At 39.2% G+C, this 27,928-nt stretch overlaps 1 protein-coding gene across 1 annotated transcript; it reads right to left on the bottom strand.

The window, feature by feature from the left end:
- Nucleotides 1-380: 380 nt before the first annotated feature.
- Ca2 (carbonic anhydrase 2) lies at nucleotides 381-16,835 on the bottom strand. Its single transcript, XM_020178834.2, has 7 exons — nucleotides 16,645-16,835; nucleotides 15,360-15,557; nucleotides 7,588-7,706; nucleotides 6,959-7,051; nucleotides 5,963-6,025; nucleotides 4,248-4,403; nucleotides 381-1,170 (listed from the first exon to the last, which is right to left on the bottom strand). The coding sequence occupies exons 1-7, from the start codon at nucleotides 16,676-16,678 to the stop codon at nucleotides 1,051-1,053; spliced, it is 783 nt and encodes a 260-aa protein (XP_020034423.1). The 5' UTR covers nucleotides 16,679-16,835; the 3' UTR covers nucleotides 381-1,050.
- Nucleotides 16,836-27,928: the final 11,093 nt, after the last annotated feature.

Raw genomic sequence — 27,928 nt, 5'->3', positions numbered from 1 at the left:
ATTCTAAGATCCTAATTATCCTTTTTAACTCTGGGTATCACTTGAGTTTCTTTTTTAACTAAAATGGACTTGATTTCCAAGGAACTTGTAGTAAGTATGTATACTCTTCTTACTCTGTTAGGTTTAATGCAGTCAGTTGACTTTCCCTTGCAGGATTAATCCTCACGGGATTGTCATGAGGATATGTGAGTAAGTCCCAGAAAGCACTTAAAGCAGTGGTTGACCAATAGTAAATGACTTCCAGGTTTTTCCTTAAGGAGATTTCTTCAATTATGAGTAAGTCAATCATGATGAGTTATTATTGATAATGAGTTGATATAGATTGTGAGACATTTGATCATTCTTGCCCACTGCCACACATACAATAAAATAATCCAGAATAGAATTCTGAATTTTATTAGAGAATATATCTGAAAAACAATATTTATTAACTTATGTTATTTGAATGGAAATATACTCTGTATCACAACTATAACAATTTTTATAGATCATATTTCATTTACAACTGTAGAATTCAAAAGTCATTAAGTTACAACATAATTCATATTTAAGATAACTTTGCTACAAATATATAAGAATTTTAAAAGTTTTTCTTTAATATAACATCTTGGAATCATGAACATTTATTTTATCCGATTTATATCACATAAAATCATGACTATTTTACCTGGTTTGCCCTCATTAGCTCAATTTGTTTCATAATATGAATTTGCACTCAGTCATTCTATTTTCTTATGTTTTAAAAATAGCATTTTGCCAAACAGTTCTGAGTGCTGTGAACAGTCAAGGTGTTTATTCTTACCCCATACAACAGATTCCTGCTACAGAAAGGCTACACAGTAAGCAAAGTACCAACCAAACAAAGCACTTCTGGCAAATGTGACATTTGGTCTCGCTCTTCACATTTTATTAGGAAGCACGTCAGGTGAGAGGTGAAGGGTCTAGAAGACCAGATACAAAGAAGCCAGGGTCCAAATCACCAAGGTCGGTTTGTCCTTAGCTACAGAGAAACACCTGAAGGCTCATTGTTCGGACACAGCTCAGGGGATCTTATTTGAAGGAAGCTCTGACTTGTCGACCCTTCAGGGGCTGAGCCGGGCGCCAATTGTCCACCATCAGCTCCTCAGGTTCACCCTCTGCATTGAAGTTAAGTATACGGAATTTCCCCATCTGAAAAACACAATAAAAATTTTAAATTAAAAATTAAAGTTTGCAATAGTATTTACTTACCATGAAATACAATCTAATATTCATAGTACCGTGTATCAATAACTAAAACTCACTCTGATTCCCAGTAGATATATAATTATGTGTAGATTATGTATATATATTTTCATATAAGAAATCAATTCATATATAAAGTATGGAAAACTACTGGGGTCATTTTAAAGGAAATATTCAGTGATCTTGTTTTTTTTCTTGTTTTCACTTAAAATCAAATGTTGAAAGTCTATAAATTAATATCTCTAACAATAACTAATAATAACTGTTCTAGATCCAAATTAAAGTTTTATTTTCTGCCCCAGAGAAGACAAAATACAACATGTGTACAATTAGATAAAGGACTCAGAACCTACACACCCCATAGGCTGAATGATCAGCTGGCATCTCTGCTCAAATATATAGAAGCTCAGGAATGTATTTATCCATGCTTGGATTTCAAACACTTGTAATTGTTGGTTTTTATACCACTGTAAAGCTGTTTGGTTTCCAGTGACACAGGCAGCCTCAGTCTCCCATTTGTTTGAGGTTGTTAGTGAAAAGTGTCATTTTCCCCTCTTAGCAAGACATGATCTAAATGAAGGGTGTTTTGGGAAGTAATATAGAAGCCCATGGACCAGTACTGTTCAACATGATCTCTTTGTGTAGCAATATTGCTTCCATTATCCCCATGAAGCCAACTTTGATGGCAGTCAACCCTTGGAACATATGCACAATTATTGTCACTGCAAGGAAGGTAACTCTGTAAGGACATCCAGGGCTGATTCATAACAAAAGAATGCCAGTAATATGAAAAAGGATCTACTTATAAAGTCCAATTAGATCAAACTTTTTGGCCAACCTAGTATAAGTCGCTTATAGTTCCCTTCTGCCACTTAAATTATTATCTCATATTGGTCAATTTGACTGACTTTTGCATCAGAGATAGTCTGAGAATAGAAAATCAAGGTAGCAAAATGTAGCAGACCCATTTATATTGCTTATCTAACATCCATTCCCTCCATACATTCTCAATAATGGACATCTGTCCTCCCCTCTTAAGCCAATATTTTGTAAATTTTAGGTAAATCTGTGGGTTTTAACTAACTGTGCATATCACTTTCCCTTGCTGCAGACTGGGTTAGAAGTGATCAAGGAGCACAATGCAAGCTAGTGAGATGTGACAGGTTTGTTAATGGCCTTCAGGGAAAGTCTTCTGTCTTCCTAAAGACCCAATGGAAATGTTGCTCCTTCCACCTCTAGAGGTGGTTGTACCTGCATGTGATGCTAAAGTGTTTTTGCGACCACATAAAGAACAAAGTCACCAATGGACAAAACAGAGGGAATCACAAAGAGGAACCAGAGCTCTGGCTTTCTGAGCTGAGCATGGGTCAACTTTCAGATTCCATGTTACATGATATGAAAAATACTCCTACTGGTATTTTGCCAATATATACAATTAACGTTTCTAGTTTAATATTAATTTGTACATTAAAGGGAAAATTCAGAGTACAAGGACTAATGGAATAGGTTCAATGGCCCTTACCGATGTGTATGTTTGTGTGTATGGGTGTGTGCACACACAATAAATCCATTTGTCATAATAGCTATCAGTGGAAGACTTTGGCTCCCAAGCTGGATGGTTCTCAGTGAAGGGAGAAAAAAATTTCATGTTTTAAAATCATAACTCAAGCACCACATCTACAAATGAGAAGTGGCAGTGTAATCTTTCCTTATGCTGTTACTTCAAATGCTTGCTCAAACGCTATGAGTGCAAGGCCACTTTTTCAGGTCACATAGCAATCAGGCATATTTATTTTTTGGTTGACTTTAAAATACTACAAGTAAGTTTCCAGTTATAGATTTCCTCAAAAGAAAGATCTGAATTATCTTTAGTTGTAATTAGTTAAGACTGTAAAGGAGAACACCCGAAGAACCCTTGCTCCCAGACTCAATTCTGCCATGAGGTAGCTGGGTGGACAGCATTTCAATTTTCCTATCCCTCACTCTGTTTATTAACACAATTCCAGACAGTGAAATGAGAAAGATGGACAACACAATCTCTTGCACACTGCAGATCTAAACTTCTATGAGTCTAAACATGTAGGGTTTTGTCACACACTACTAAACCATTGACATCTTCAAACTTCTGGCTGCTGTCTCCAATTATCAAGATCCAAACTCTTTTGAATCCTAAATACCCATTTTCCAAATCTCAACTGTGTTAAGAGACAGTACAGGAAATTTAATTTGTCTCATGGATACTCATCAGTAACTTAGAAGCTGCATTAATCACTTGAAATCATAAATTCTATGGGAAATGTAAGAGTACCTGGTCTGAGTCTCTAATGCAAGCTGAAGTGAGTTTTTGGTTTTTTTTTTTTCTGGTGGTACTGAGGTTTGAACTTGGGGCTTTACTCTTGCTAAGCAGGTGCTATTCCACTTCAGCCAAGACTCTAGTCCTTTTTTGCTTTAGCTATTTTTCAGATAGAGTATCATGTTTTTACCCAAGCTGGCCTCAGAACTCAATCCTCCTACCTATGCCTCCTAAAAAGCTAGGATTACAGGTGTATACCACTATACCTAACATCTGGAATGAGTCTTGATAGATACTTTTTCTCCAAGACATGACTGTCACCTTTGTCAGGATTCAGAAAAGCATTCTTATACACATAAAACTGCAGTAAACTGCCATCAGTGAGCAAGCCATAGGCTAGGGATTATCAGTGACATTTATGTAAGTGAAATCTCATTTTTCTTGGTCTCTTTTTCCTCATAAGTGACAGAAAAGCTTATATTAACTGACAGACCTTTCTCATTTAATCCTTACAATGACCATCCAAATTTCCAGACTAAAGAAACTACCTAAAGGCACGGTTAATAGCAAATATTTACCAAATGTTGCTTATGTGCTAAGCACTGTTGTAATCACCGATTGCAGTGGCTAGAAGCAGTGGGAGAAAGATTAAATCCCAGGTCTGTCTAACTCCAAAGTCCACCTCAAAATGCCCCACATCTCTTAGCAGAGCTCCCCTTAGAAATCTGACCTGCTCACTGCTGATGGTGATGGGTTCCTTGAGCACAATCCAGGTCACACTTTCAAGAAGAGGAGGAGTGGTCAGAGAGCCTGGATAGGTCCAATAGTCCAAGCATTCAGGAAGGAGGCAACAAGGTTCAAAGTTAGTGAAGTCAGCGCTCTTCCCCTGCCAGGCAAACACACAGGGGGAAACTGTTACATGACCGAGCAGGACTGCACATAAGTAGGTCTATTCCTCTCTCCTAGCTGGAAACCTTGTCTAAACAGAGGTTCTAGACTTACTGGCAAATAAAAATGAAAAGAAATTAACAGAAGATACTTGACTTGGAAATATAGATTAGCAGGTATGAGTATGAGTAAGAAAAACCTGACTATTATTTTCATATGTGCATTTTTCATCTTATCTTCTAAAATAATCCCTTATGTTTTTCATTAAGTCATTAACTGATCATATTCAGTATTTACGGTGGGACTGCTACTGCTAAAATGATTTGGAAAAAACCAAAACAAAACTGGAGGTTGTAGCAACAGAACTACTCTTGAAAATGAAGTGACAGTCTTGCGGCGTATCTGACAACCAGATCAGAACTAAAGCACTGCATTCAGTTCTGACACCATGCTTTGAAATCAACAGATGAAACAGGAAAGCTTTTACAGGAGGAGGCTGTTGAAAAGAGATAGAGCTACGTCACATGAGAATAATGACAGGTAACCAGAAAAAATTAGCCTGGGGGTGAGTGAAAGACCACGAGAGACAGTAGGGTCAAGTGAAAGAAGGATCAAGTTCATATGACTCCAGGGGGTCAGGGTAGGAATAAAGGATGCAATTCAGAAGATGGTTCTGCATCAATCTGAGGGTGAGCTTTACATAGCCAGGGCTGCCATGGTGATAAGTTCACCATCACTGAAGCTGACTGTAGCATGTCAGCTCGATGACCTCAACACAGCTGTGCTACACAGAGGATTTCAACTCCGTATGGATGAATTCAAAGAAGTCACAGAAAAGAACTCTCCATGAAGCGGAGCCTTGTTCATCTTGTTTGTTGTATGTCTTGGATTATCAACGCAACTGGCACAGAGTAAGCACTCAACAAATATTTGCTGTGTGGATGACTGAATGATTTTTCAGCCTCCTCGCAATCATAAGATTCTCCTATTCTTAGGTATGAAGGCAAGATTAAATAACTACAAGTCTTAGAATCATAGTAGAATTAGTATCAACTTGAGCAGAATGAAATGTTAATTAAATATATAAGCAAGAGCTTACTATGAACACTTTATGACACTACTTGTCAATAAAACTGTACCTTTTGATCAATTTCTTTTTTGTTTTTTTTGTTTGATTTGATTTTGTCTTTTGGCAATGGAGTTTGAACTCAGGGTCTTGCTCTTGCTAGGCAGGTGTTGAACCACTTGAGCCATGTCCCCAACCCTTTTTGGATTAGTTATTTTTTTGCTCAGGGCTGACCATAGGCCTCCATCCTTCTACCTATACCTCTGACATAGCTGGGATATATGTATGAATCACCCTACCCAACCTTATTGTGACAGCGTCTCCCTAACTTTTTGCCCTGGCTGGCCTCCAACTGTGATGATCCTCCAGAGTAGTTAGGATTATAGACAGGCATTATCCACTGCAACCAGTTTGATCAAGCAGAATTCCTAAGAATCAATGGAGTATTGAAAACAGGTACCCTTATGAAGTGTCAGGAAATTAAATTTTACCTTTGTTTTAATGGAACCCAGTGCATCGAGGACTTTCTGAAGCCCCTGTGAAGCATTGCCAATCTACAAAAAACACAAGAAACAAAATAATATAATCCAATTAGTAGTATAGCAGTTTTTATTTGGGCAACACCATCATAAAATTTCCCCCAAAAGTAAGGCAAAGTCTACTTTCTAATACCATACATCATTATCTTGGAGACAGTGACACCATAGACTTCCCTCCTGTCACAAATCTTCAACTGCCTCTGCTCCTGCCTCTATTGTTCTCCTGGCACTACCATCTTAAATGTCCCCAGTGACCTCCAATTGCGCAGGTTCTTTCCTTACCTAACCTCCTTGTGACATTTTACACTACTGTCTTCTCTTTTATCTAAGGCTGCTCTCCTCCTTCAGTCCTCCAGTGCCCTCTGACCTTCCTGATATCCTAGACTCTTGTGCTCCTTTTTAGGCATTAGTCGGCATCTTCCTACTACCTTCAAGGCCATCCATTTTGCAGCTTCTCAGGACTGTATACAGAGCAGTTTTATCCCTTCCCTCTTTCGACTGTCTCTGGATGACTTCACAGATCCCTGTGCTCCTACTCTGATAAATGATGTCAGGGCTTTCAATCTCTAGACCAGACTGCTCTATTCTCCCCCTTGCAGCTGGCTAGAGGGCAGCTCCATGTGTATGTACGGTCCCACTGTTGCCTGAAATTCTGCAACATGGAACCACTGACCTTGACCTCTCCAGAACTTGATCTTATTTTAGCATTGTCTATCATAAAATGACACTTTAGTGACTATAGCTGAAGGTTAAATTAGAACAAGACAACACCTACTAGACACCTGCAATTTACCTCTTTCTGCTCTTCATACTTACATGGAAATAGTATGCAACCAATGCCAAAGGCATTTCTTCACCTCTTTTGCAGAATATACTGTCTGTGATTAATGTTCTGTATGCTCCACCTTTCTTGAACACAGGAAAAAAGGAAGTAAGCCATCAACTAACCTTCAAAAAGATACCCAAAACAGCCAGTCCATCAGGTTGTTGTGCAGCTTTTCCAAAATCCCCGTATTTGGTGTTCCAGTGAACCAAGTGAAGCTAAAGTCATGGGAGACAAGCCACAATGAATGAGTTACAGTGGAAAAGCCAACAGACTTTATCCAATGATCTTTTTTTCATAGATAAAGGTTACTAAGAAAGTGGAAATGTGTATAATTTTAAATAAGAACTCTTCCTTCATTTTCACTCTAATTGTCCACTATTTGGTATAATAGCAAGTGATTTCTATTTCAATTCTAGATGGCGTGGAGAGAAGGGATTAAGTCTACTTCTAGAATGATAATAAAATAGGTTCCTCCCCTTTGAATTTATGTTTTGCAAATGTTGTCCTTGAAGACACTGAGAAAGTTTTGCGGCCTTAACTGTAAGATTATTATTATCATGATGATGGTGACGATTACATTTTGAAGCCTTAATTTTATTATCATGGTTAGGTTATAAGAAGCAAATGTGAAAAGTTCCATTATAAAAGAAGTGGTTCAGTTGGTATGGGTTGAATTTACAAAATTAAGCTTTTGAAATTAAATAGCAACTTACAAACATTTTTCCCTGAAAAGAAAAACAGCGAATCTTACCTCTGCAGCGAACTTTGCTTTATCCACAGTATGTTCAGAACCTTGTCCGTCATTCGAGCCCCAGTGAAAATGAAACTGAACCAGTCTGTAAGTGCCCTCCAGGGGTCCTCCTTTCAGCACTAAAATAGCAATGTTCACTTGTAATATGTCTGTGTGTCTGCATATCACATACATGCATGTACACACCCACACACCCACGAACACACCTCACTCCTGCTAAATGTGACGTTCCTTAATCTTGTTTCATATGGCTGACTAAATAAATGTAAGTCACCCATATTTTTACTCCAAGAAAATTATTATTTTTTTTTTTCATTTTTCTTTTATTATTCATATGTGCATACAAGGCTTGGTTTATTTCTCCCCCCTGCCCCCACCCCCTCCCTTACCACCCACTCCACCCCCTCCCGCTCCCCCCCTCAATACCCAGCAGAAACTATTTTGCCCTTATCTCTAATTTTGTTGTAGAGAGAGTATAAGCAATAATAGGAAGGAACAAGGGGTTTTGCTGGTTGAGATAAGGATAGCTATACAGGGCATTGACTCACATTGATTTCCTGTGCGTGGGTGTTACCTTCTAGGTTAATTCTTTTTAATCTAACCTTTTCTCTAGTTCCTGGTCCCCTTTTCCTATTGGCCTCAGTTGCTTTTGAGGTATCTGCTTTAAATTAAATGCAGACTCTGGTTTAATCTACAGTGCTGCACAAAATCATTTGAACTATTCCTTGCATTTTGTTATCTGAAGGAGGGATGATTTTTCCATCCTTGTTTCCTGAGCACACTGGTAACTCTCTTGTGGGTTCATTTTGGAGTCATGGTTAAGGACTAGAGAGAGGAAATTTTATGTGGAATCAGTACTTCCTCTGTGAATCACTTGGGACTATCCCATGAAACTACTTATTTGCACACTTGGGAACATGGGACCTGTCTTCTACCAAGGTCCAATGACTGCCTTTTGGCCTGCTTAGTGACCACTGGGAACCAATTCTGACAAACCAGATTTGTGAACATGGCCTTATGGAATCTAATTGTCCTACACTAACTGTTCCCCTTAACATTTTTATTGAACCTCTTTGATCTCAATTTCTTCGTCTGCAAAGTAGATATATTCAATTATTTATTTCTTCACTAATAATTTGCATATGAAGCGTAATGTATTCTATTATCACTAAGAACTCAAAAGTCCTACCATAATAACTAACTCCAGATTCTACTATCCTGATATTAATTTAACTTTATTCAGTAAAATCAATACTAGAAAGCACATTCTTAGACTATATCCATCTGCAGATAATTAGTAAGTGTGTCTTGAAAGAGGATTACAAAGTGGAAAATCACCACAAAACCCTTTTAACCTAACTTATATGTATTAGAGGGACTTGATTTATTTAAAACCTTTGAAAGTAGTTTAGTTTTACTATTTTATTTCTGTAGCACTAAAATTAAAACATTTGTTGATTTAAGTGTGTTTTATTAGGCCTGGTTTGCCATTCTATAAAACAATAGGCTGAAACCTCCTCTAGCTTTGCAAGACAAAGGGACAAGGTGTGTACAATAATTTTATTCGCTCAACTTCACTTAAATATGTTTGGATGGTAGCAACACCCATGCATCTACCGAAGGAAAAGAGAAACCAGCTGGCATATTTAGGCAGTGTGGCCTTCCTATGGCTCCTGAAACAACCTCTGACTGCTAGCTCTGCCATTAGAAAGTAGGAAGAATGAACACAGAAAGAATGAATCACAAATGGTGTTGTATTACAGATCTAAGAAACATGAATTTGGATGTACTCTGGTAAAGTCACACTCCTTGAAACACAAAAGGAACTTACTGCAAAAGTTTATTTTTATCTGATAGTTCTATAAGGAAAGGATTAGTCTTAACCCCCAACACTGGGCTTTTTCAGAAATGAAAGAATTCCCTCTTTTGCATAAAAACATAGTCTTAAAGTGAATTACATGTTTATGAAATAAATTGATACTGAGAAAAATCCTTGATAAAAACTCTTGAAAGCTAACAAGCAATTGGCTGATCATGAAAAGCAAATGTCATTTGTAACATCATTAGTACTACCAAGTGGCAAAACTAATTAAATACAACTATATTAAGCATCTAAAATAACCAATCTTTCTTAATATATGTCCTCTCCCCATATGAAGAGAATCATGTCAGGATCTTAGATTTTAAAGAGAATAAAGCTTACTGTTATTTCTGATTATTTCCCCCCTTGCAGACCCTAAAATAGTATAACTAATTTACTTATTTCACAGAGAGTATATAAACTTTTACTTAAAAAAGCTTCATGAATACTAAGAAAAAAGCACTCTGAGTTCAACTATTAAAGACATTCAATGTGACTATCGTCAGTAGATACCTGTTCTAGCCCATTAAAACTTGTTGCTATGAGATTAAAAACCCATTGTAATTAGGAAAAGCTATTAAATCTTTAAAGTTAAATTGTTACAGAAAACAAAAGTTCTGGCCTTCCTTAATGAAGTGGAGTTTGGTCAATGAAGTATCTTAAAACATTGTTATAGGCCAGGCATGGTGAAGCATTCCTGTAATCCCAGCAGTAGGGAAGCTGAGACAGGAGGAACATAAATTTGAGACCAGTGTGGGCTACATAATGAGATGCTGTCTTAAAACAGAACTGAACAAAAACAAAACACATATATTGTTACAATAGTAAATTGCAATAAATTATAAGTGTAGCATGTATCTTTTTAGTTGAGAGAAATGACAACATTTTGGTGAAAGATAGAAGTTTATGCTACGTTCAGAATCTACTTATTTATTTTGGTTGCTACAGACCATTTTCTAAACTGACTCTATTTTTCTAATTCAAAATGAAATGAAATCTATTTTTCTAATACAAAAGTAATTTTTACAAATAGCAGAAATTTCTCTGTAAAGTCACCTATATTAAGTGAAGCTCAACAGAGTTTTTATTGTATCACAGAGACAGGTCCCATGAGGGATAGCAACATATTCAGGGGACTTTCTACTCTAACATTTTCACAACTTCCAAGTTTCAACTTAAATTTGGTACTCAGCACTAAGAGATCCAGCCAATTTTAATTTTCATGATCTGTCATTGGTTAAAAACCCTATCCATATAAAACACAAGCCCATAAGCACTGAGTGTAGCATTCTAGAGTAATCTGTCTTCCTATATTGATTTCTTAGATAATTATTAAACTGCTTGGTTTTTTATAAAACAGGAAGGTCAGTAATACTGAAATAAATCAGACAACCCATATAAAATAAAAACTGAAAATTTAGCACTTTTTCCTAATCACTATTACTACATAAGATGTATTTGAATTAGCAATCTAATGACTTTCAGTGTATGTCAGTAATCTCTCTTAAATCTAAAATATAAGTAAATATCTGCCAGTTATCATTAAATTGAAAAATTAACATTTAAGTAATTTCCTTTCAGTGAATCAATCAATGAATCTTTCCACAGAAAACATTCTTTTCCACAAATATCCTGAAAATTTTAAAATCATGCATTACTTTCTCCACTACTAATTAAATCATGCATGTTTTGCTTGTTCTTAGTAGCTAACAATCCCAGGACCACAAGTGAATATCAACAAATCTGGGTGGGAGGGATGTCCCTATTCCATTTCTTCTACACAATGAGATATTTAGCTGTCACTTTTACTGAGTAAATGAGGTCAAAATTCAAGAGAAGTCTTAGCTTGAGCTACACAGCGATTAGACAGAAGTAAGACTGAAACTTTTTTGATGTGAACGTCATTATCCAGGGTGCCTAGAAGCTTGTCAGCATTCTAGGTTATGAGGATTCTGCTGACACCACTCACTGTGTGCATGACAAGTTCTTTCATTTGCGGTTATGCTTCCCTTTAAGTTTTGATTGCTTGTGGAAGGAAAATTTTACAGCTTTAAAATTAAATCCCTGCAAACCAAACAGGACGCATGTACAAAGATCCATTATGTCGTACAGACAATGGTCTGCTTGAAGGCCCAGGTGAGCTTCCTTACACTCTGCTTCCTTTTCTTTTTTCTTCAACTAACACAAACAAAAACTATTTCAATTTCAAACACACAGAAATGTGATGAGAGTTGTAAAAGAGCTGCCCAATAATTCTGGCATCAGCTTTCAATATTTGCCCTTAACTTTGTAATATAGCAGGGGAGTTTTAAACTTAACTTAACTAACAGAAGTTAATAAGTTAGCAGGAGTTAATAATTTGACTACTATTCTTTTCTCCCAGATAAAGCTGGCAATAACACATCTCAAGCAGGGAGTTTTTTTTTTTTTTTTAATATTTTTTTTAAAGTCTAAAAGGATTAGCATTTTTTCATTAATTTAAGGTGATTTATTTTAAAGGAACTTAAAAAACTAATGAAAACTTGAACCCCTGCTTCCAATGAAAGCCTATTAATACCTCATTTAAAAAGAATTATCTGCAGCTTAACCATAGCAATAACTACCTGCTTAGTTCCTGACACCCAAGCATTTAGGACATATTAGAAGACCTGAATTCATAAGAAGTTCTAGAAGGATGAAATCTCCTGGTGGGGGGAGTGGAGAGTAAATAAACTGAAGAATTTAAATGCAGAAAATAAGAAGTAAAGTATATCTAAAAATGTTAACACCATAAAAATAGCTCCTAACAAAAAAAGTAGCTAAATAGCTTTCTAAACATTAAGGGACCAAAATGAATGAATTATTTTTAGACTTAAGTACAGAGAAAAACATCAGTTTTAAAACATGGTTTGTACAAACTAAACATTAAATGTGATAATCATTCAAAGATTCTCATACAAATTCTACTTTTAAGGGACTGCCATTCCATCTCTCCAGCAAACTGTGAAGGAGAAGCCTTAGCAGGTTATTTAAACTCTTGAGCTTTCTGTTTCTTCATGTTTATTTAAGTGGGTTGACTACAGTGTCTACCATTTGTTCTAGGCTTTGAGATCTAGGATTACACCCCCCAAAAGAAAAAGTCTAAAGGGTGTTTTATCATGTGTTATGATTATTTTTTAATTTACTCTGAAGATGGGGTTTCCTTTTAGATCAACATTTTAATATATTCTGTATCCTTATTTAACCCAAATAACTGAAAGAGATACTGGCAAAATTACAAATGAGTCTTTCATACGCAAGACAGGACAAGTCTTTCTAATACTCACTGCTGAACCTTTTTTTTTTTTTTTTTTTAACTATACCTTCTTGTCTTTCTAGAGCTTTTACTGTGGGGTCTCATGTTTCCTCTTTCCCTTTGCATGGAGTCTCTTCCAAGACATCAAAATTTGGCAAATCTCCAGGTAAGCCTTATTCCCCAGTAGAAACTCTTTTCTGACTTACCATACCCAGTTAAGATTCCTTAGCAACTTTGTGTTTCCACAGCTCTGTGGAATACTTCTGTTTAGCAATATTCAGAGTCACTGTCATTGTCTACTATAGCTATGTCCTATTTTGTGTATCCTCAGCCTGGGCTGGGCTCTGGGAATACATCCTGCCATCACAACACTTAAATTATTTAAATACTGTTAGTAAGGATTTTTTTTTTATAAGAACTAAGGAGATAATACAAGTGCCTCTAAAGACATGGGTTAGAATTTCTAACCTAAACTACTTAATTTCTTTCTGTCTCACGGTCTAAGCCTGGCCATCATTCACCAGAAGAAACAGTTGGAAAACTGGTTAGCTCATGTAGAAATCAATCCATCAACAGTTAATATATTCAAGGTAAAACACATTATTATGTATAGCTTCATAAATAAAATAAGTGCATAGATAAACAGCAAGTTTTAGGATATATATAAAAAAAATTTAAATGCAAGGGATGGGAACTAATCTTAAAGAGATAACCTTCTGGGTGCCAGTGGCTCACGCCTGTAATCCTAGCTACTCAGGAGGCAGAGATCAGGATGATCACGGTTCGAAGCCAGCCCTGGCAAATAGTTTGTGAGACCCTATGTCAAAAAAGCCCATCACAAAAAAACCCCACCTTGACAGAGTGGCTCAAAGTGAAGGCCATGAGTTTGAGCTCCCCTCCCTCAAAAAGAGACAATCTTAATGAGATAAAAGTGTCTTCGGAGATCTTATCACAAATGCAACACTACAGGCTTTGCCTAATAAAGGCAGCCAAATGGGGCACAGGCATGGCAACAGCAATGACTGCTCACTTGAGGAACTGCTATGCACTCGGCACTGGGCTAGGGGCTTCATATATGTTGTTCCATCTATCCTTCCTCTGTGGCGGTCATTAATTTTACAGTTTAAAAAAACCCCAAAACTGAGATAGGTTAAATTACTACCATTCCTGAAGTCACAGAGCTAGTTAGTGACAAAGCTAGAACTCAAATCCAGGTCTATCTGTCCCCAGTTGATGCTCTAGCCACTGGACTGTTGGCTGAAATCCACTTTCCAGTAATGTACATTACTGGAACAATTCATTTCACAGTCACCTGTGTAAAGAATATCGGGAATTTCCTCATCTGATTCCATCTGTTTTCTCATTGCTCAAAAAAACACCGTAAGCACCCCATTTCTATGTAACATCTAATGAGGTACATAATTTGCTAGACATTATACCATTGACAATAACAATTTCATTGTGGCTCTTTAAAAAAAAGTGACAGCTAAAAACTAAAGTAGCTCCCTTCTTTTGTCTTTTGAATCATTAAACATGAGAGGTGCACCAAGGCACAGATAAACTGAAAACATTTCTCAGAGGATCTCCAAGTTGTCGCTCATTAAATTGTCTTCCAGAATCACTGTTTCAGAAAACCATGTGTCCAAACTTTTTTTTAAAAGAGGAGAAAGGGGGAAACTTTTTTTCAAAACTGAACTGAATATATTACATAGCTGTTGAAAAAGACTAGTCAGCCTGACGATGATGGTCTTAATTACATAGTAGCACCACGAGTCATTATTCCAAAACTTTGGCAGCATTATTGAAGGTTTTCTCTATCATTTCTCATTTTCCTCCAACACTCCCCCCACTCCCAAACCAGTCCCAAACATGTGTTTGCAGCACCATTTCATTCAATGACCTTCAGAAGAAAGTACTCAGGAAAATAGGGCACTGGCGATTAAATCAACCATGAGCAACGAGGCAGCCACTGTGTCTAAAGAGGACTGTTCTCCTGTTTCTGAATAAAATAGAAGCAGCATTCAGTGAGCATCCTGTAAACAGCTCTACTACAAATAAATTAGGGGAACTGAATTTGTCAGAAGTGGGCTAGGCATGTCCCCCAACTCTAAAACATCTTCCTTTGTGGAATGAATTTCTGGTAGATACCAAGATACACCGCTACCTTTACCACATTAATCTAATACTGAGAACTATTCATAAATCCTATGTTTTGACCAGAACTTCAATGTTTTAAGTTGTCAGATTTTTATCACTTTGCTCACTGCAACCTTGAAGATATCACACACTAAGATATGTATTTTTAATGCACAGGCATCAATTCTGAAAGACAAATATTTTAGAAAGAATTTTAAAAGTTCAGTTTTGGTAAATTTCATCACTGCTGATCTGTATGGCCAGGGGACTTTGACTTTTGTGATTTTTTTCACAGAAATATCTTCCTTATTCAATGTCCTATACAGAAGCCAGGAATTTTCCAGGGGACAAACAGCCCCAGGACACATCAAAGTAATTAGCCTACTTCCCTGAGTCTGGGACCTAACGAAGAGAGAGGAGTGACACATTGCATCAAGGGTTTCTTACCACTGGAGAAACAGCTACTGGCTAAAAGGCACAAGTTCTTTTTTCAACACTGACCTGCTTTGTCCTTGGAGTCATCAAACTCCACGTTGAAAGAGTGACCATTGTTAAGGATCTTCCGAGAAACCGCCTGATCATAGGAAGTAGTCAGAGGCTTCAGGGCAGGGTCATGCTTGGCCGTTTTGGTGTCAATGTCAATAGGGGACTGCCGCTCTCCATTGGCAATGGGGAAGTCCTTATGCCAGTGTTCAGGTCCTGAAGGCAATAAGATATTTGGGAATCTTTCAATGTGGGGAAGGGTACACACTGATCCCTGGAAAAAGGCAATGATTCTGAGGCCAATCTGCTCAGTTTCAGTTTTGACTGCACTACTGAATAGTAGTGTAACCACAATGTGTGCCTCAGTTTCCTCATTTGTAATATGAAATAATAGTATTACAAGTCTACCTCATAATGTTACTGTAAAAATTACAATGTATGGAAACCTCTTAGAACAAGTAGTGTCATGCAAATATTAGCTATTTTATGGTATTTTTACTTAAATACAGCAACTGAAATAGGGAGGAAACTATGGCCAGGGCTTGTGGTTAGAATTTGGGTTATCAAGTTCACTTAAGGCATTCATACAAGTCAGATTCCTCCCTCGTGTCCTCGAGCTGGACGAAAGGGCACAGGCACCCCTCCTTTAATGGTCAGGACTCCCAATACTTGGGAAGCCCCACGCCTTCCAAAAAGGTGCATGATATATCGGTGCATCTTTCCGTTTCCTCCTCTGGCTCCAGAAACCTGGATCTGGGGTCACGATAACGCCCAGTTCTTAGTGACTGACCCTCTAACATTACTAGTCCAGAAGTGAAGGGAAAACTCGGAATGTATCCAAACCAGTTCGAGAAGATGACTCGGGATAGTTCGTGCTTGGAATCTTAGCCACAGGTGGCGCAGAAACTGATGGGATGCATGTGGGGGAGAGGATCCCTTAATTTTTCTGCGACCAACAACTGAAAATTTCCGTTACAACACTTTCGCGTGTCCTCCTAGGTTAGATCGGGTTAGGGTGGCTGAGGCTCCGGACTTAGGAGGGACTGTCCGCGATCCTGTGGACCCAGCTGCTTGTGCCCCTCCCCGGGTCTTGCGCGCTCCCGGGCGGAGCATAGATTCTTCGACAGTGCCCTGGAACTGGGCGACCGGGGCATCCCCGGCGCAGGGGACGCGCTCGCGGCGGGCGCTCGGGGCGCAGCTGAACCGCGGTAAACCGCAGGTGCCGGTGCTGCGGGGCCCGGGCCGGCATCGGGGATCGGGGATCGGGGCCCTGGCCCTGTTACGCCGCGTCCTCCGCACTCACCGTTGTCCTTGCCGTATCCCCAGTGATGGGACATGGTCGCGCCGGCGGTCGGGCAGGGAAGGGGTTGGCGACTGACTAGCGGCGGCTGCTGGGGCGCCTCTGCACCGTGTGTCCACGGGTCTTACGGTCCCCGGTTTTTATAGGCTCCCGCCAAGTTCGTGATCGTGATCGGGGGCGGCCCAGGGGAGGGGATCCCGGGTGGACCTGGGTGACGAGGGGAGGAGGTGACGGGCGGAGGTGATCTCCCGGTGTTGGGCTGGCGAGGCGCCGGGTGGGGCGGGGAAAACTCCCTGTCGGCGGGCGCTCTCGGGGCTGGGGAGCTCCTCTCCTCTCTCGCCGCCGGCTTCCCTTGGCTGGCGGCTTCGGGGCGGCTGCGGGGCTCCGAGGCTGTCCGCGCGGTGACGGTGGCGGCTGCTGTTCCGGGGTTTCTGGGTCGATTTGGGGCCGCGGAGTGTCTAGGCGCGCCCCCTCCCCCTGCTGAGCTCGGAGTCTAGCCGCGGCGATGACTGCTTGGGACCCGGGCCGCGGGTGCTTTTCATCCCCTGTCCCCATTGTGAGCGCATCTCTGACCTTTGTGCCGTCCCGTCCAGCCCCATCGGCTCCACCCACGCCGCAGCCACCACCTCGGAGGTCTCACATTGCGGTGTCCGGGGCCTGGGTCTGGCAGGCTCGGTTAGGAGCTTTGACCTTGGGGCAAATAGGGATACAGTCCTGGAGGAGCTGGGGAGCGCGCAGCCCGGGTGCCGGGAGCCATGCGCCCTCTGCCGGACCGTTGTAAGATAAGGCGAGGAAGGGCCGCCGTCTCAGCCCAGCCCACACAGAAGGGAACCTAGCACAGCAGTTCCCTGCAGGCTGGCAGCGCCTCGCATGAAGTGCTCATCTCCTCCTTCTACATTCTAATTTCTCTTTAACAAAATCACTTAAGGAGAGGAGACTTTCTAATTGTGTTCATATCGATTTTAAATAGCCAAAACGTCTCATAAGTCACTTTTTTTTTTCAAAAGAATCAGGTAAAAGAATGAATTCTGAAGAAATGATCAGTTTCCCTGGCTGAGAAAGGAAATTTGTATCTGCTGTACCTAGAAAAGCATGCACGATAATTTAATAAAGACATTTTCTTTGGGTGTGATGGTGCGTGCCTGTAATCTCAGCTATTTCAGAGGCAAAGGCAGGAGGAGCACAAGTTGGAGGCCCAGTCCAGCAGAGGTAGCAGCGAGACCCTGCCTCAAAAACAAAACAAAAACCAAAGGGTTGGGGGCATAGCTCAAGTGGTAGAGCATTTGCCTTGCAAGCAGGAAACTTGGGTTCAATTCCCAGAACAGAAAAAAAAAAAAAAAAAAAAAAGACTTTTAAGCAGGTAGAATTATGACTTTCATTGGCCTTAAAGCATTTTTGCCTGAATATATTGTTTCTTCATAAAGACACACTTTTCTACTGAATTAATATAAAAGTTATTATTATATATTTAAGTATTTTCTTTGACCTAAAGCTTTGTTTTTTTCATGCTGATTTTAAGTATATTTTCGTGAACACCTGAAGCTATTGTAGAGCTGAGGCCAGGCCCTGGATTACTGGGCGTGTGTTCTGTGGTCTCTGTGACCTTGGTGGGTATTGTATCGAGAGTTTAAACTGAGTGGAATACAGATTTTGAGCTTGCACCTGTCTTGACCTCACATTACTTATTTTTTTAAATCTATAGATAAATGAATAATAGGGTAAATTATAACTGAAGTGTTGCAATGTTGATCTCAAAATTGTTATTACTGTTTGTTTCAGCCAGCTCTACACAAGCAAATATGACTCATGTTTAGGCCTTCTTATTCTTATTCTAAGATTCTAGAAAATTTTGTCCCTCTGTGCATGTGGGTCTCTAAGTTGATTCTTAGGGAATTCTTAGGCAAAAGAACACCAACAAACTTTTTAGGTTTCTAGCACCATTACCAAATGTACTCCATAGACAGAAGGACCTTTTATTTGGACCTCTGTGACTACGTAGTCTCTCTTGGGACCTAGTGAAATAATTTTGATTCTTTGCATAATTTTAAAATATTTACTTAAGCCACAAAGAGAGGGACTTCCAGTGGCTGTGAGACTCTTGGAATACGACCATTAAATGCTAAGAATTGAGCACAAAGTCCGAATAGAGGGGCACACTAAAGATACTGTGAAAGTAACTGGGAAATTAGGGAGCAGGGATTCTTCCTCTTGTTTCCTGTGAAGCCAACCATGCCATGCTCAAACACCACCAAACTGGATTTTGCTTATTTCTACTACTCCCCACAGAGGGAGTGTCACATGCTCATCACAGGACAGGAAGAGGTTCACCTTTGGAAACTCAGAAGAGAGCCAAATGGTTTTTGTTCACTTTTTTCATATTACAGTGGTTGTCTTTTTTCCCACAGGCAGATTTTTATGATGGAGAGGGCTTTGTGCCTTCATGTAGATCAGGCATGATCTATATTTTACTGGAGGTATTCACAGTCTGTCATGAATCACCGTCTGCCAGAGACCAATGTTCGATTTTTAAAAATAAAAATAATATTTATCATGTGTTCCCATTAGATGGAAGGACTGGTTCATTGAAGAATAATTCTACCAGATGTGGTAGCACATACCTATAACCCTAGCACTTGGAATGCTGAGGCAGGAGAAGTAAGAGTTGAAGGCAGCCTGGGCTCCATAGTGACAGCCTGCTTCAAAAAACAAAACCAAAAAATCTAGGTCCGAAGCCCAGCTCAGAATTTATCTACTTTGGGCTTAACTTTTGCCAGCATGATGTTATACACATGTCATTCCTGCACTCAGGAGGTGGAGGCGGGAGAACTGAGAGTTTGAAGCCTCCTGGACAGACCTTGTTTAAAGTAAGAAAGAAAGGAAAGAAAGAGATAAAGAGAGAGAAAGGGGGAGAAAGAGAAAGGGGGGGAAAGGGGTAGAGAGGATGTGAGGGAAAGAATAATAATCCTAAATAGAGAAGCTGGTAATACTTGAAGAAAGGTACTTTCCCTCTGCTGGGAGTGGGCAGGGGAGACAGATAGGAAAACATAAAAAACTTGAATGCTGTGTTCCAATTGTAAATTAAAAGGCTTCTAACATGTCAATCTTGGTAAAAATTTAAAATAAAATGAGAAAGTATTTGCTTTCCTCTGATATAAACATTGTTGATTTTTTAAAATTATTCATTTATTCACATGTGCATACATTGTTTGGGTCACTTCTCCCTCCTGCCCCCTCCCCCACCCTGCTGATATATTTTTAAATGAGATATACACAGTTAATAAATATTTAACTGAAAAGCCAGGTAGTGTCATATTTGTTACCATTACAACATTAATGGCTTAGAGCCATTCACTTCTTGGGGCTTCCATAGGACAGACATCTGTCTATCCTAGTATGTGTGATACCGCATTCTGATCATCTCTTTGCAACCCACACCTACCACTCTACTTTGTAAAAGAAGAATAATGACACACTCCTCAGGGTTGTAAGAATTCAATTAAAGAGAAAATATAAATCACCTGCCACCTGAAGGCACTTAGGTAATGATGGCTATTCAGTTCTTCCTAGACTTTTTTTGCAGTGAGTGCAAAAGTGAACTTTTGGGCAAAGTTCAAGAACAAAAAGAATTTAAGAGGGAAGAACCTCCAGCTATCTGAGGTTTATTTTAATGGAAGGAAAGAAAAGCGTTTGGGGCATGGCGCATCCATTTTCCATACTTACATATTTGGTTTTCTTATTAAAATGTGGATAGGTGCACTGACAAATGGATTAAGAAAATGTATCTATATACAATGGAATTTTATGCAGCCATGAAGAAGAATGAAATGTTATCATTCGCTGGTAAATGGATGGAATTGGAGAACATCATTCTGAGTGAGGTTAGCCTGGCCCAAAAGACCAAAAATCGTATGTTCTCCCTCATCTGTGGACATTAGATTAAGGGCAAACACAACAAGGGGATTGGACTTTAAGCGAGAACACACAAGGGAGGGGTGAGGATAGGTAAGACACCTAAAAAATTAGCTAGCATTTGTTGCCCTTAATGCAGAGAAACTAAAGCAGATACCTTAAAAGCAACTGAGGCCAATAGGAAAAGGGGACCAGGAACTAGAGAAAAGGTTAGATCAAAAAGAATTAACCTAGAAGGCAACACACATGTACAGGAAATTAATGTGAGTCAACTCCCTGTATAGCTATCCTTATCTCAACCAGGAACACTTGTTCCTTCCTATTAATTATTGCTTATACTTTCTCTTCAACAAAATTAGAGATAAGGACAAAATAGTTTCTGCTGGGTATTGAGGGGGTGGGAGGGAGAGGGAGGGGGCGGAGTGGGTGGTAAGGGAGGGGGTGGGGGCAGGAGGGAGAAATGACCCAAGCCTTGTATGCACATATGAATAATAAAACAATAAAAAAAATAATAAAATAAAATGTGGGTAGATGGAAACTTTATCAAATTGTTAATCTCTTTATCTTAGGTATCTCGTACCCTTTACCTAGACTGAGCCCCAGGACACACGTAGTGGTTACTTATGTAAAGCCTTTTCAAATTAAGAAGTTTTATCCATCTGAAAGGGCACAATAGAAATTTCACTTCACAGAAGCCAGTTGGTGAAAAATAACATTGTGTTAAAATTAAACTGGTTTTGAATCTTAGTTAATTTTGTAGCTCTCTGACCTTGAGAATATTGTTTGATCCTGCCAAGATTCAGCTACTCAATTTGTAAAGCTAGAATAATAATGATACCTACCTCACAGTGTTGTGGTTAGGACTAAATGATTTAATGTGTGTAAAGGATTTAGTATCATGCCAATAATTACACCTTAATAATCATTTTTACTGGCGCAAGTTTTTGAGCACCTATTAAGTGGTCGGTGTTTTATGTACTATGTGGGCTCCACACAAGGAGCATATTCACTCACTTAATGAATCTTGTCCAGTACTATTATGTGCCAGGCATCAGCAAGGGCTATAGCCATGAACGTGGTCCAGCTGACTCCTACTCCACAGAGTTTTCAGGGGGGAGGATAAGGTAGTACATAGTAAATAAACAAGCAAGCAATACTAAAGTGAATTTCCAACAGTGGCAACAAGCATGAAGAAAATAACACAGGAATGTGGTAGAGAATAGCAAACGAGGAAATGCTATTTCAGATGGATAGGTCCTGGAAGTCCTGTTGAAGGAAATGGCATTTGAGGAAAGTGTGGGAAAAGACATTTCAGACAGAGGAAGCAGCCAGTGCATAGGTCCTGAGCAAGAAAGTTTCTAGAACATTACAGCTTGCGGTTCTGGCACTTGGATTGAGGAAGAGACAACGAGTAGTGAAATCAGAGGCAGGCAAAAGCTGCAACCTTCAGAGCTTTGTAGACCATGATGTCAGGGTAGGATTTTATAATAACTGCACAGGGAGGCTATTGGGAGGTTATGTGGAAGCGAATGATAGAAACTGTATTTAAAACAAAGGAAGTTTTGAGATTATCTACTTTGACTCCTTATTTTAAACATGGGAAAACCATTGGAGGTGTTCAGTAGGTCTGGGGCTCTTTTCTATCTCCTTGCTTTTACCTAACAACTGCCTTCAGGAAGATCCGAACTCCCTCTCCTAGCATACATACCCATCTAATCCTGGCTCTGCTGCCCTCCTGGCCTGTGAGTCGCTCATTATTCCCCTAGAGTAGAAGAGGAGGCAGCATCACACAGAAGGCAAGAGCCCAGGTTTTGTGAGTTTAGATTCAGTTTCTAGGACTCAACAACTACACAATCTTGGATGGTTTATTTTATCGTCCCAAGCCTCAGTACTCATATGTGAAATGTAATGAGTACCCAGGGCTGTTTACAGTGTTAAATAATTTGTGTGAATTTGCATGATGGCTTGTGTGTTGATTGCTACTCCATTAGGATTATTTTTATTGTAGGGAGGCACAGAATCAGTTTTGTAATGTGAGAGATGTGAATTCATATTCTAGCTCCAGCACTTACTTACAGCATCACCTTGAGCAAGGTGAGTGATCTCTCTGAACTTCACTTACTTTATTTATAAATTAGAGGGAAATATTCTAGCTCCAATGTATTATGATGAGGTCAAATGTCTGGAAGATGCCAGCTACAGGTCTGGCACATTCTTTTGGCTGAACAAATGATACAATGGTCGTTAGAATACTTCCCATTGGCAAATAATAGATTGACTTTTCTGTTTCTCTAACTTGGATGGAAAAAAAACAATTTACACTTTAGTTCATGCCCTATAAAAATGACTAACACTTACTGAAAACTGTTTATGTACCAACATGGTTCTGAATGTCCTCTATCAATTCATTTTATAGCCTGGGAACTGAGGCACTGAGATAAGGTAGTTTATTCCAGGTCACTCAGGTAGAAGTGACAGAGCCAACTATGAAACCAAACAGACACACTCTGCAGTTTGAGCTCTTTGCCATTTGCTATGTGGTCTCACTGCTCAGGGCCTTTAGGATTTTATAAAAGCCCTTGTGTCTAAGTGCTAGAATAACCATGCATCAAGCGTATGTGTGAGGCACTACTCTGCAAAGCAAAGTTATGTCCACACGCTGGGTATCTTTAGAGTCTCTTATCAAACCCCTTCTAACCACGAGGGTGTCCAGAGATTGCACTACCTTCACATCTAATAAATAGTTGAGACCAATGTCCTTAGCAAACTGCATTTCAGACTTTAAAGATGCAGTTCCTCTTTGTGTCTTTGTTTTTTTTCCTGATACCTAGTAATACTTAACTTTTCTATAAGTAATTAAGTCTATCCAGTTTTTAACAGTGGTCAATGAATTCAAACATGCTTACCATGGTTCAATGTCCAAGAGAACTAGAATGAAATATTAAATGAAACGATTACACTAAAATATGAAAATTATACATTTTAAACATTTTATGCTCCAGGACAGTTGCCACATGTGGTACCATGAACTATTCATTCTAATAAAGCTAAAGTTCATCTCTCTTTAGAGCATTGGTTCTCAACTGGGGCCAAGTTTGCCCTATGGTATATATTAACAATGTCTAGAGACAATTTTGGGTTTTGCTTTTCTTAGCTTGGGACAAAGGGTGATATGTGGCTGTCCTCTAGTGGCTAGAGGCCAAGGACGCTGGTAAACATACGACAATGCATGGGACAGCCCATTTCACACCAAAGACTTATTTCATCCAAAATGTTAACAGTGCTGAGGTCCCCACTTATTCGTGATTTCATTTCCTATAGCTTAAGTTATCGATGGTCAACCACAAATTGAAAATACTAAATGGGATATTCCAGCCATAAACAATTTATGATTTCAAATGTGTACCATTTGGATGGAATCTCGTACCCTCCCGTTTCATCCTACCCAGGATGTAAATCATCCGTTTGTCTAGCACACCCATGCTGTAAGTGTTACCCAACTGTCAGTTTCTTAGTAGCCGTCTTGGTTATTAAATCGATTGCCCAGGTACTGTAATGCTTTGTTCACGGAACCCCTTTGTTATTTACTAATGGCCAAAGCACAAAAGTAGTAACACAAAAGAGGCACCAGGCAAAAATGTGGAAGGACAGACTGTGGTGCTATGTGGTGATGCTTCAGAACATATAGGAAAAAACACAGTATATATAAGGCTTGGTAACCTATATGCACTTTCCGGTATCCACTAGGTGTCAAACATGTATCCCCTAGATAAGAGAGTGGGCCTAGTGCACCCAGGTTTTGAAAAACTGCCGTAAGAATATAAGACACGGGCTGGGGATGTATATCAGTGGTAGAGTACTTGCCTCCCATGCCTAAAGCTTTGGGCCCGAGCTCCAGCACTGAAAAAAAATCCCATAAGGTAAGTCTTTTTCTTAAAGGTCTGGGAAGAATTATGTGTATGTCCAGCAATATTGGGCTCTTGGACAGTGCTTTGCCTATAATTTCCCTTCACTTATGTTTTGTTTATTGGATTGAGTAGAAAAGAATAAAATCCTACCTCTGCACCTTGGGATTATTGTCTCCTTACTTTGCTTCAAGACACTTCCAATAATGACTTTGCTGCCCAAATCATAACAGCTTGGTTAGATTAATATTAGCTTTACCTCATGACTAAACTTCTCTTTTATCAATGAATCACCACTCTATATGGGAAATTTCTGGCTTCCTTTTAGTAACAAGAACAATCTAACATTTTCCACACCAGAGGAACTGAAGGCATCTCAACTAAGTTTCCTCTTGCAGAAGGGTAAGAGCCTAAATCACTAGTGTCACTAGCTGGAGTCTTAAAGTTTTCAAATGGGAAACCAGCAGGCTACAGGAAACAAAGGGGGTTACATTTTATAACTTGGTAGTTCTCTCATTTTGTGCTTGCTCAGGTTAATCCTAAAGCAGAAAAGAAACATGTTTTATGCATGAAAAGATGTCTTAAATTTTTGGATTGCTCAAAATTAGGATATGGGGAAATAGGAGTAAAGTAATGAACTAAGAAAATCAATCCTAACTTTAAACTCTCATGTCATTTTCTTTACACATCTTTGCTTTGTGTTATAGTTTGATGTGTTTTTACCATTTCATATAAAATTTTCAAAAGTATTCCGTATAATTATCTCTAGGCTTCTAGAAAAGGTTTCTTGTTCTCTCTCTCTCTCTCTCTCTCTCTCTCTCTCTCTCTCTCTCTCCTACCTAAGCACAGTGTGGCTGGAACATAAACACATATTGGAAGGAATAGGTGAATGTTATCTTAATATTTCAATTAACAGAAGGAACACTATAGTGAATGTGTCTTGTCCTATTTGATAGGATGGAATGTGTTTTCTCCTCTTCCTCCTCCCCTCTTCCTCTTCCTCCCCTCTTCCTCCTCCTCCCCTCTTCCTCCTCCTCTCTCTTATCCTCTTCCTCCTTTCTTTCTCTCCTCCTCCTCATTATTATTATTACTTTTCTCCATCTTTGACAAAACTGAGCTATAATCAGTTCAAAACCCACCAAAGCCAAGGTCAAAACTGGACTGTCAAAGTGTAGCTGTACTAGACTTCTCACAATTCACAGGGTCTTATTTGGTCTGTTCTTTATAAGATTTCTGATGGGCCTATCCTCTTCTACTCTCAGGCAGTGCCCCTGTGGTGAGGCTATGAGTAAAACAATGGAGCAGCATGGTGAGAGAAAACAAGACAGAACAAAGCAGACAAGCTGGCAGGAGACTCTGCGACCTGACTTTGTTAGCAGAACACTCTACACCAGACTCTTTACTAGAGCTTTTCATGCTCAGGGAAGCCATGGCAGGAAGAAATTAGCTTATTTATAGCTAATTTTTTCAACCTCTAAAAATGTCTACTTTGTTTATATTTTATAATATATAATAGCGCAATACTGTGTGTGTATATAATCATGTTCAAGAATTGTGTCCCAAGGGTCTGCATTATCCAAAACAAGTGCGGAATCCATTGCTGGCACCAGATCTGACCCTGAGCCGTGTTTTGCAGGTCACCTGTGCCTTGGTTCTGCTATCTCTTTCTCCCTCCAATGGCACTGATATCTCTGTTTAACATACACTGTGCGTTGAGCACCATGCTCTTGCCTGATAAGCCCTTCCCTTTGGTAGCCACAGCCATGTTCAGTATAATTTCACTTGAGTAATGTTTGAAGGTCTCCCTGCTCTATTTTCTCCTTTTTCTACTTTCTTATGAATGCAACAAGGTAGTTTCTTGACCTATTTTGATCTCTTCCGTACACTTTTGAAAAGCCTGAAATCCTTTCCATGAGAGTTTTTTCTAAAATAACTTGTGTATATTTTTAATACAGATATCAAATATTGAATGCTTTTTCCCAGATGAAAGCACTACCCTCTAGTTGCAAACTTTCTTCTTCAGGCCTTGTGGTTATTTCATAATTCCTCTGAAGCTCTCCACCCCTCTTGGGGCCTAATCAATGTTTCATATCAATTAAACTCCTAAGAACAAGAGACTTTGTATACCTCACAATCTTGACAACAAGCTCTTTGTTAGAGAGAACAAATTAAAAGGTAGAAATTAGACCTCCTCTAATGAATTGTCATTAAATGAAAAATATTCACAATAGTCAGCCAGAGATTTACATATCAAGTTACAAGTTGACCCACAAAGTACCATACCACCCTCTCACATAAAAATAGACTCTGAGTTCTGGCAACTCATTGTCTGAGGTAGTTTCATTTTTTCAAAAAGTTTAGCTATATTTAAAAGTAGCATGCAGATAGCTAGTAACTATAACAATCTGAACATACATGTGGTTTGCATCTTTGTGCTGTTTGTGGAGATGGGAAATTACCTGAACTACTTTGCTCAGGTGGAGAAAAATGTGTCAGTTAGAAATGTGCAATGAAATTTCAAAAGTATTATATTTCACTAATCTCTGACCATGGGACAAACATTTGAATTAGGAAGAGGATTCTTTGTTACAAATGTGGAATTGCTATAAACATCTTCACAGAAAACCAAATGAAATGGAAAGCTAAAGTCGTTAATGAGGAAATTAAATCAAACTTCTGGAAAAGAAAGAGGGGGAAAAATGAATAATGTCACTTAGGATCATCAGAGCATAGCATCACATGCTCGGTACCAACCTCACTCTTCAGCTTGTACATAGAAACACGGGTGCTGAAAGAGATAAATATCCAGATCAAGAATCTCCTTCTGTATCTCCTAAAACATGTCTGTTCTATACTAAGCTAGCTTTTAAATTTTAAATTTACATGAATATGGTTTGTATATGTGTGAAACTGCCTCTCTTCTACCATGCACATATTCTTTACACAGAAGCCTGAGTTGCAGAAATAGATGCTCTTCCCAAAACTCATTGAGATGTCAGTCTCTGACCTGCATCAAATGAGGAGGAAGCTCTTAATAGTTCATGAAACTAGACTGGCATTCAACACTTTAGGAGTCTCATTTCACCATCAATCCATCCATCCATCCATCCATCCATCCATCCATCCATTCTTCCATCCATCCAACAAATACCTATGAGCTCTGACAGGTTGCAGATTCTGAGTTAGGTCCTGGGGTCTCTGTAATGTAACTTGACAGATAAACTCCTTACTTCCATAAAACTTCACTGTCCCCACAATTCACATGCACACACCATAAATAAAACCAAATAGAAACAAGTGAAACTCTAGAACCACAGAAGAGCAGAAGTTTGAATTCAGTGAGCCTCGTATTTTCAAATGCTTCCATCTGTATTATACTTTCATGGGAGTCAGTGGCCTTTGGGGAATGACTTCCCTGGAACAATTGTGTTTGGAACCATCCAAATTTCCAATGAGCACCATGAATGTAATAG

This window comes from Castor canadensis, chromosome 3, assembly GCF_047511655.1.
Source record: "Castor canadensis chromosome 3, mCasCan1.hap1v2, whole genome shotgun sequence".
Classification (NCBI taxonomy): Eukaryota; Metazoa; Chordata; class Mammalia; order Rodentia; family Castoridae; genus Castor; species Castor canadensis.
This window is presented reverse-complemented; position numbering and strand designations above follow the sequence as displayed.

What these genes read in the sequence shown, in the direction of transcription:
- Ca2 (XM_020178834.2), bottom strand. Translation starts at nt 16,678, where the DNA reads ATGTCCCATCACTGGGGATACGGCAAGGACAACG. An exon ending in GGGATACGGCAAGGACAACG is followed by an intron (nt 15,558 to 16,644) that starts GTGAGTGCGGAG and finishes TATTGCCTTCAG; the next exon opens with GACCTGAACACTGGCATAAG. An exon ending in TCACCATCAGCAGTGAGCAG is followed by an intron (nt 1,171 to 4,247) that starts GTCAGATTTCTA and finishes TGTGTTTTTCAG; the next exon opens with ATGGGGAAATTCCGTATACT.